Source organism: Talpa europaea (genome assembly GCF_964194135.1).
Source record: "Talpa europaea genome assembly, contig: HAP1_SCAFFOLD_92, whole genome shotgun sequence".
Classification (NCBI taxonomy): Eukaryota; Metazoa; Chordata; class Mammalia; order Eulipotyphla; family Talpidae; genus Talpa; species Talpa europaea.
Window position 1 is genome coordinate 1 of NW_028168026.1, and position 10,067 is coordinate 10,067.

At 54.1% G+C, this 10,067-nt stretch overlaps 1 protein-coding gene across 1 annotated transcript; it reads left to right on the top strand.

The window, feature by feature from the left end:
* Nucleotides 1-31: 31 nt before the first annotated feature.
* Nucleotides 32-9,218, top strand: LOC311187977 (pre-mRNA-splicing factor 38A-like). The gene has a single exon (XM_084259755.1). The coding sequence runs from the start codon at nucleotides 3,672-3,674 to the stop codon at nucleotides 4,521-4,523; it is 852 nt and encodes a 283-aa protein (XP_084115881.1). The 5' UTR covers nucleotides 32-3,671; the 3' UTR covers nucleotides 4,524-9,218.
* Nucleotides 9,219-10,067: the final 849 nt, after the last annotated feature.

A 10,067-nucleotide genomic window follows, 5' to 3' on the forward strand; every position in this document is an offset into this window, starting at 1 on the left:
GCTTCCCTCGGCAATGTATTTCACTACATCTGTTGTTTTGTTTCCCACTCTGTTTCTGGTGGGCCCTCTCACCCCCCACCCCACACCTCTCGCCTGTACCCCAGTTCGAAAACACATGGTTATTGAGGGTTTCCTTGGTGGCACCCAATGTGGGAGGCAGAGCTGGGGGTGCGGGGGTGTGGGGAGTGTTTTATATCATTTCATTAAGGGAAGACTTGGTCTGGGCACCTAGCTCAGCTAAACAACGCTGGGAGATGCAAATTAGCTTAAGAAGAGGGGGCAGGGGAACCAATGGGGTTGCCATGGGAACCTGGCCATCAATAGGGGCTAGCAAGAATTTCCGGAAATGCAAAACAGAGCAATCTCCCATCTCACCCGCTGCTTCCCTTAGCAGTGTATTTCAATTAGTCCTCCTTTTCTGTTCTTCACTCTTTTCTGGTGAATTCCTTCACCACCACCCACGCCCCCCCGCCCACACACACACCTCTTGCCTGCACCCCAGCTCTTGTATGTGTAAATAAATAAATTTAATCCCGAGAGACTGCGAGAGATCCGGATTGGAGCCCCCCTCCCCCATCGCGGCTGCCGCCGCCGCCGCCGCCGCCGCCGCCGCCGCCACCACCACCTGGCTATCAGGCTCATGATCATGCACATGCCCTTAGGGTGTGTTTTCATCTATCCAAGAGCCGTCCTGATTTCCCGCTTTGCCCAGCTGGATGATAATCTTGTGGGATCAGTGCAGTCTTGGTGAAGCGCATCATAAACAGTTACATAAATAAACCAGCAGAGCCCATCTGCTGGGAGGAAACCTGAAAGCCCTCAGAACATTCCTCGCAATAAAAGTGCCTTTGGTTTATGCCAGGAGGTTGGGCGGGGTTGGGTGGGTTTGGGTGGATGGCTGGCTGGCTGGCCTGGAGTCGCTTAGACTCACGATGGGATTTAGAGTGCGCGCGCACGTGTGTGTGTGTGTGTGTGTGTGTGTGTGTGTGTGTGTGTGTGTGTGTGTGTGTGTGTTTGGGGGGGAGGGGTCCTTGTTCCATGACACCATCTGTTTCAACCGCCAGGAAGTAAGCCTCCTGGGATTTCGGTGGAGTGACTCATCAAGCTCCAAAGAGGGGCCTCCCCTGGTGGCGCAGCGGTTGAGCGCTGGGTTGCTTGAGGCTGCCTAAAGCCTCTGCAGTGATTCCCTGGCCACTGGCGAGGGTCCCACAAAAAAAAAAAAAAAAAAAAAAAAAAAGCTCCAAAGAGGAGAGAGAGAGACAGACAGGACAGACACACACACACACGCACACGCACACACATATAGACACGCGCTGAATACTAAAAGACTCACGTTAAAACGGCCACATCGGGCCTCCATGGTGGCGCAAGGGGTTAAGACGCAACCTATGAAGCAATCCACAGCCACTGCAGCACGAGTTCGATCCCCGGCCAAGGAGCTACCCACATGGCGCAGCAGACCTCTCCTGTCTCGCCCGCTGCTCCCCTCAGCAGTGTACTTCAGTCCATCTGCCTGCTCTGTTCCCCACTCTGTCTCTGGTGAATCCTATCACCACCCCTACCCCCACCCCCACCTTTCTGGCCTGTACCCCAGTTCTTGTATGCATAAATGAATATTAAAAAAATAAATAAAATGGCCACATCCCCTAATGCCATTTACAGATTCGATGCGCTGCCTCTTCCAGATCCCCGTGAGATTTTAAAGATATATTCTGAGGCAGGGATACTGGTGTTATTTTTAAAGCCGAGATACTGTATTTGTGGCTCAGCTGAAGTCGAACCCCAAGCCATGATCATGGAGGATAAGACTAGAAAGTTTGGGGAAGGAGGTGATACTGGAATTGTCAGGCCTAGTCTCCCAGCCAGGAACAGATCCCAGGCTGCAGGTGCAGCGCCAAGTCCCAGCCACCAGACCACCACGGGTTGGTGTGTCATGAAGCCGCAGCAGGACCTTCGCAGACGCTCAGGCAAGCAAGCGAGAAGAGGCAGGTTTGTTTAGAGAAAGAAAAATTTTTTTGAGGAGAAAAAGAACAGAAATGAAGTAGGACTCCCAGGCCATGAAACCAGGCCAGGGAGGGGCAAGGAAGCCAAAGTGGAGTCGTGTCTCAGGGAATATATACCTTCTTTCCCTCATTATTCTAAAGCTCCACCAGTGTCTTTGTGATTGGTTAGCTCTAGGCTTTCTCACTTAACCTGCTACTGAGCGGGGGATCTTTACCTTCCTTATCTAACAGGTGTGTCCCTCCCCATTTGTTGCATCTTCCCCCTTGTTTGATAGATTTATCTTTATGGCCCAGCCTCCCAGATGAGCACCCCTGCATTTTAGGGAAGAGAAAGTTCAACATCAGCTATTGAAGAAAAACAGGCTGGTGCCCACCAGTCTCAGTGCTGACCCCTTCTCATCCTCCCCCTTGCATAAATATCCCTGCACTCTGACAAAGGGGAGGACGGTGGTCTTCCAGACATGAGTCTGCTGCCCTCCTAATTTGTCCATAAATTAAACCACTCTCCATTTCCCCAAACTCCACCTCCCTTTATCACCTGGGGGAAACCAAAGCCAGCGTTCACAATGTTGTCCTTGGTCCTGGGATGTTTATTGTTCCCAGTGGAATTAGGTACATTCCTCTAGTTGTCCTTATCTCTGAAGCCTTCCTAAACTCTTCAGAGGTCCCCTCCTGCAAAACTGCCTAATGACCCTAACTTGCCCTATGTCTCAGAGGCATCACAAGGCCCAGAAGACATTGTCACATTGTCGTCAAACAATGGGGAGGGGAAGCACAGACCAGGTGGGGACAGGGAGATGGAGAGAGCCATTGTTAAACAATCACCCCGGCCCTTCCCCATCGACCCGGCCTCATATAGAGGGAAAAATGCTTAGGTGCCAGCCAGCCCTAGAGAGAATGAACTTCACAGCAGTTAACAGTCCCACAAAGAAATGAACCTCTCCGCGAGGCGATGAAGACTTCTTTGTCAGTGCCTTCTCTGCACTGGCAAGGTGCCACAGTGGCTGTACTGCCTGCCTGTCCCGCCTGCCTGCGACCGACCGACCCACCCACCCACCCGCCAACCGGCTGACTATGCAGGTGTTTCTCTTCACCGGCCTGATCCCTTCATGCCTCCCTGCCTCCCTGCCTCCCTCCCTCCCTCCCACTCTTGGCAAAGCAGCACAAGCAATACTGCCCACCTGTGACTAGGCAGGCCTCTCTTTTAAACAAACCCGTCCCTTACAGGGGCAGCTCTCTCTGCCACTTGTGTCTGTGCGAGCATCCCTAACTTCCCTTCCCTTTTTTACCATGAACCTGCCCCCTTGGGATAGAACCAAAAGGCCTCTGTCTGGTGGGGACCCTCACCGCTTATCGCTGAAAGGGAAGGCCCGAGGAAACTTTCCTCACAGGCCCCCCCCCCCCCCAACACCCAACACCTCCTCTTCAAACCAACATCAAGCCCACCAACTGCCAGGCTGCCTATACCGGTCGTTTGTGATGTTGCAGGCGCCACTCCTTGTCTTTCTTTTTAAAAAAATAACCACCCTTTGTTTCCAGTTTCGAGATGGTCGCTTAAACTGTTTAATTTTTTTCCCATCTCTCCCTCTCTCTCTTCGTTTTTTTCCCAAAAGTCCGGATGTGACGTATTAAAGGACCCGACGGAAATAGAACTGAAGGCATTCTGAAATGGCGAACTGTACAGTGAAGGATGCGCACAGTATCCACGGCACCAACCCTCAATATCTGGTGGAGAAGATCATTCGAACGCGAATCTATGAGTCCAAATACTGGAAAGAAGAGTGCTTTGGACTTACAGCTGAACTTGCAGTAGATAAAGCCATGGAGTTAAGGTTTGTGGGTGGCATCTATGGTGGCAACATAAAGCCAACTCCCTTTCTATGTTTGACCTTGAAGATGCTTCAGATTCAACCAGAGAAGGACATCATTGTACAGTTTATCAAAAATGAAGACTTCAAGTATGTCCGCATGGTGGGAGCACTTTACATGAGGCTGACAGGCACTGCAACTGACTGCTACAAGTACTTGGAGCCTCTGTATAATGACTACAGAAAAATCAAGATCCAGAAACCCAACGGAGAATTTGAACTGATGCATGTAGATGAGTTTATTGATGAACTGCTGCACAGTGAGAGAGTCTGTGACATCGTTCTCCCACGGCTGCAGAAACGCTATGTACTAGAGGAAGCTGAGCAATGGGAACCATCACCTGATCACTGCCGCAGGAGCCACCGAGACGTAGACAGACCCTGGCGCTCTCCCACACTGCGCTATAAGAGGAGTAGGAGCCAGTCTCCAAGAAGGCAGAGTCGGTCTCCCAAAAGGAGGAGACCCTCCCCTCGCCAAGAAAGGCATCAGAGCAGAAGTCCAAGAGGACATCGCCGTTGGACCCGAGATAGACGGCACAGATCCCGTTCCAAATCACCAGGTCATCATCGCAGTCACAGATGCAGGAGCCACTCAAAGTCTCCCGAAAGATCGAAGAAAAGCCACAAGAAGAGCCAGAGAAGGAATGAATAATGGAATCAGTCTGGTTTTAGTCCAAAAGGCTTATGGATGAAGGCGTCTGTGTGACGGGATTAAGAACTACTTCCGGGGGGCCTCCCCGGCGTCGCAGCGGTTGAGCGCTGGGTTGCAAAGCTGCCCGCAGCTTCTGCAGCGCCGGCCGATTTGATCCCCGGGCGGGCGAGGGTCCCGCATGGCGCGCAGACCTCTCCTGCCGCCCGCTGCTCCCCTCAGCAGTGTACTTCGTCAGTCTGTTACCGAATGCCGGCCTCAGTTTCCCTCAGCCAATAAAAGGAAACCGAGTTTGAGGAAAAGGAAAGCGGTTTTATTGGTCGACAAATGAGGAGGGCGGCAGACTCATGTCCACAAGACCGCCGTCCTGCCCTTTGGCAGTGGGCAGGGGTATTTATACTAGGGGGAGAGGGGCAGGGGTTCGCGAAGGGGAGGAGGAAGAGGTCCACACGGAGACAGGTGGGCGCCAGCTCAACACGGAGATGGATGGGTACCAGCTGGTTTTCATCAAGGGGAGGGGGAAAGTGTCAGCACAGAGATGGGGAAGGAGTCTTCAGAGGCCCATGGGTGTCAACTCATTCATTAAGGGAAGGGGAAGGTGTCTGCACGGAAACCGGTGAGCGCCAGCTTGTTTTTCTTCTCAAAGGGCAGGGGGGAGCTGCAACAAATGGGAAAGACAAGCTGTTAGTCCTCTTAATGCTAGATAAGGGGGAATTGCAAGAAATGGGGAAAGGACAAACTTGTTAACTGTATCAAGTCTGCCTGCTCTGCTCTGCCCTCTGGCTCTGGTGAATTCTCTCACCCCCCCCCCCCCCCCCCGCACTTCTGACTGTACCCAGTGCTTGTATAAACAAATAAAAAATTAAAAAATAAATAAAAAATGTATGGGGGGGGGAAGTTCCCCACGAAATAGTCATGATGATCCATTTCAGGGATGAAGAGTCAATCGAAAAGCTGTGACCGCATAAAGATCTTCTAGAAGTTATTTTCACGTCATTCAAAAGAGGGGTCAGTGAGGAATTGGCCTATCTGCCAGTAAGGGGGTGCTTCTTAAAGAGGGCTTCCGGGGCCTCCCCGGTCACGCAAGGGTTTAAGAAGGAACCTATGAAGCTATCCACCCACCGCCACTGCTGCCCGAGTTCGATCCCCAGCAGACCTCTCGTGACTTGCCCGCTGCTCCCTTCAGCAGTGTATTTCCATCAATCTGCCTGTTCTGTTCCCCACTCTGTCTCCTGTGAATCCTCTCACCTCCCATGCCTCTGGCCTGTACCCCAGTTCTTGTATGCATAAATAAATAAATAAATAAATCTTTTAAAAAAGAAAAACAAACAAACAAAAACTACAGACCCCGCATGGAGGCGCTGTGTGAGGACCAGCAAGACTTCTTACCAAACCTAACTGAAAGGTCTGGCAGGGACCAGAGTTGCTAGGGCGAAGAAGCATCTGGTAGGAAGCCCACCTAAGGACGAGAATGCTGCTGATAAATCTCGCCGTCCTCCTCCTCCTCCTCGTCTTTCCCTGCCGAACCTTTCACTAACTTGGCCTTCAACCCCTCTGCTGACTCAGAAGCTGCAGCACCCGACCCCCCCACCAATGTGTTTCCAAATGGAACCAGGATGTTATTTTCTCCTACCCCCGCAACAATGGGCTCATCTTTTCCAATTTCCCAAAGGAAGGAAGATGGGGTCGCCGCCGGCCTCCAGACCTCCCCCCCCCACCCCCATAGGCAGGTGACCTCAGCCTGAGATAATTCCCTCTTTCATGACCTTGACGTCTGTCATGCATCCCAGACCCAGTAGAGTCACTGTCATTTCTCGCAGAGGACAGGAGAATCGTGGAACTCTCGGCATATTTTTGCAGTCCTTCAATGCTGAGACAGGCGTGCGGGCGTGCGGGCGGGCGGGCGGGCGGGCAGAGCAAGAGAGACTCCAACTCTGAGAGAGGCAGAACTAACCCCCTTTCCACCGGTCAGGTGCCCATAGTTCCTGAGTCGTTGAATAAATGCATCTCCGTCTTTAAAATAAACTCGCTTGGATTTTTTTTTTAAGATTTATTAATTCATTGATTGATTTATGCATACAAGAGCTGGGGTACGGGCCAGAGATGGGGGGCGGAGGGGAAGGTGAGAGGGTTCACCGGAGACAGAGTGGGGAGCAGAACAGGCAGACGGACTGAAACACACTGCTGTTGGGGGGGCGCGGGGGGAGCAGGGGGCAAGACAGGAGGAGAGGTCTGCCTCGCCATGTGGGTTGCTCCCTGGCCAGCCGGGGGATGGAGAACTTGTGCTGCAGAGGCTGTGGACTGCTTCATGGTGTGGTGCTTAACCCCTTGCGCCACCAGGGAGTCCCAAACTCCCTTGCATTTTTGCGATTTTTTTCACTTCGCTACCTTAAAGGTTTTTTGTTGTCGTTCTCTCATCGCCAGGTCCTAATTCCTGAAGATAATCACGTTCATTAAAACGGCTGCGGATGAAACCTATCATGCAAGATTGAGGGAGGGGCGGGGCGGGGCGGGGAGAGGCGCCGGAGAGGAATACTCACCCATGTTAACCTTGCTACTAGATCCCTAGAGCCTTGCTACTCAAAGGAATGGACAGAGAGAGGATTCACTTGGCGTGGGGGAGGGGGTGGTCCTGTGAAAATGCAGATTGCGTGGCAGCAAAGCCCAACGTTGTGCCTGACTGAGGAACACACCCCCAAGCCCCCAGCACTTTAGGAGGAACAGTAGACTCTCTGGGGGAGGGGGACGAACGGGGAGGTGTGGGCCCCACGGGGGGGGGGGGGGGGAGCGTTTCCCATTCAAATGTAGAGCGCGCTCCTCCCTCGCCTCCGGAGAAAGGCGGAGGTTTGACCTAGGTAGGCCTGAGCTGGCGTCTCCTCCCAGGCCACCGCCCTCCCCGGCTCCAGTGCCAACCCCCCCCCCACCCCCCCCCTCGAGTCCCCCTCGCTGGGTGGGTGGGGGTGGGGGGAGGGTGTATGGTCCTCGGCTTCCGCAGGCCAGGCGGCAGCGGCGTCGGGCGAGGGCCGGCGATCTGTGCAATTCTCTTCAACCGTGAAACAACAGAAAAAAAAAAAAAAAAAACCAAAGTGTCCGCTCTTTGGCACTCTGCCCTGGTGGCAGGTCTTCTTTCGGTAATCACCACTCGCCTTCCCATGCTCTTCTAGAGAGTGCTCTCCATCTCTGCTCCCTGGCCTGAGCCCACCCGCTTCCCCCGGGAAAGGCTGGGTGTCCTGCAAACATTGCAGGCCGGCTAGGTTCATTGTCAGTTCTCGCAGAGGAAGGAATTGTGGCGCCTCTGGCATATTTTTGCATTCCTTCCTTTCATGCTGAGACGGGGGTGGGGGTGGGGGGCCCTACAGGCAGGTGGGCAGGCAGAGCCAGAGGGACTCCCATGCTGAGAGAGGCAGAACAGCGCTTCCACTGCCCAAGCCCCCTTCACACCGTGAAGAGCCCATAGCCGCACAGCCGATACTTTGTTGCAAACCTGTTGCTTGCTAGATGCCCAAATGTTGGAAAACATAGCGTTGCAACGTACAGGCTGTCTGTTGTGTGGAAGGCGAAAAGTAGCCTGATTTACTCATTTTCCTTACACTGGGTGTCATGGGCACAGAGTTCCCCCCAACCCAGTCTCCCCAAGGACAGGTCAGAGCCCCCCCCCCCCCCCACCCCCGCCCCTAATTTGGTGGGCGGGGTAGGAAACCCATGTGCTCACACAGGATTCCTGTAAAAAAGGATGGGGACAGGTGGCAGGATGCTAGGCGCCACCTGGAGGAGTCCGAAGTGAGCTCCACCGGCGCGACACCCAGTTTGTGGAAAATTGTAAAAGAAGAATCCCTCTGAGAGGTTTCACCTGCCTGGCAGTTTCTTTTTTCTTTAAGATTTGTTGTTATTTGGGGTCTCCCTGGTGGAGCAAGGGCTTAAGACGCAACCTATGAAGCTGTGCGCAGCCACTGCAGCATGAGTTCCATTTCCCGGCCGGCCAGGGAGGTGACCCGCATGGCGCAGCAGACCTCTGCTGACTCGCCTGCTGCTCCCCTCATGTAGGGTAAGGTAAGAAGTATCAGGGTTTTCTGCCCTCCCGCCATTAGGATAGAGGACGGAGCCCTGTGGTCCCGAATGCATGCCTGATGGCGGGCACCTGGAATAGGGTCTGGGCCTATGTAGATGGGATTCACCCGGGGCTGAGACTGGGCTTTCAGGGGCGGCGGCGCGGGGACGTCAGCAGAAGCCGAGCGAAGAGAAGCAGAGAAGCAGAAGCAGAACCACGCGAGAGCAGAAGCCGAGAGAAGGCCGGAGAGCCCAGATAGAGTGAAGACTTGCTGGGGGGGCCTCCCCGGTGGTGCAGCGGTTGAGCGCTGGGTTGCGAAGCTGCCCGCAGCCTCTGAGGCACCAGTTCGATCCCCGGCTGCTCCCCGGCCACCGAGGAGGGTCCCACATGGCGCGCAGACCTCTCCTGCCGCCCGCTGCTCCCCTCAGCAGTGTACTTTGGTCCTTCTGCCTGCTCTGCTCCCTGCTCTGGCTCTGGTGAATTCTCTCACCCTCCCGTGCTTCTGACTGTACCCAGTGCTTGTATAAATAAAAATAAAGTAAATAAATCTTTAAAAAAAAAAAAAAAAAGACTTCCTGGGGGGCTGGGAGGCCTCCCAGCCCCCCAGCACCCTTGCCTGCCGTGGTGCACCTGGTAAATCCAAATAAAAGCCTGCAAAAGTCACCGAGGGCTCCAGGACTCTGACTCCTCCTTTACCGTGTCTGCATGGGATCACAGAAAACCTGCCCTGTGCCCATTCCTGCCCTTACACCTCAGCAGTGTATTTCAGTCCATCTGCCTGTTCTCTTTTCCCACTCTGTCTCTGGTGAATCCTCTCACCCGCCGCCCCCCCCCCCCCCCCCAGCATCTCTGGCTTGTACCCCAGTTCTTGTATGCATCTTTAGGAAAAAGATTTGGTGTTATTTATTTACGCATACAAGAGCTGGGGTGTAGGCCAGAGGGGTGGGGTGGGGCGGGGCAGGGGCGTGGGGTGTGTGTGTGTGTGTGTGTGTGTGTGTGTGTGTGTGTGTGTGTGTGTGTAGGAGGTGGTGGTGGTGGTGGTGGTGGTGGTGAGAGTGGGGGAGCAGAACGGGCAGGATTGACTGACTGAAAGACGCTTGTTGGGTAAATGAACAAGCGTCAGGCTTTTCTGCCCTCCCGCCATTAGGACTGATGATGGATCTGCGGCCCTGAAGGCATGCCTGATGGCTGGCACCTGGAGTAGGGTGTGGGGGCATACATAAGTGGGTACACCTGGGCTGAGACTGGGCTTAGAAGGGCGTTGTCACGGGGACACTAAGGGAACGAAAGAGAAGAAAGGAAGAGCAGAGGCCACCAGAGAAGGCCGGACAGCAGCCCAGAAAGAGTGAAGACTCGCTGGGGGCTGGGAGACCAGCCAGCCTCCCGCCCGCGTGCAACCCTTCCCCCCTCCCCCCCCTTCCCCTTACCTGCCGTGTACCTGGTAAATTCAATAAAAGCCTGGAAAAGCCACCGAGGGCTCCAGGACTCCTCCTTCACCC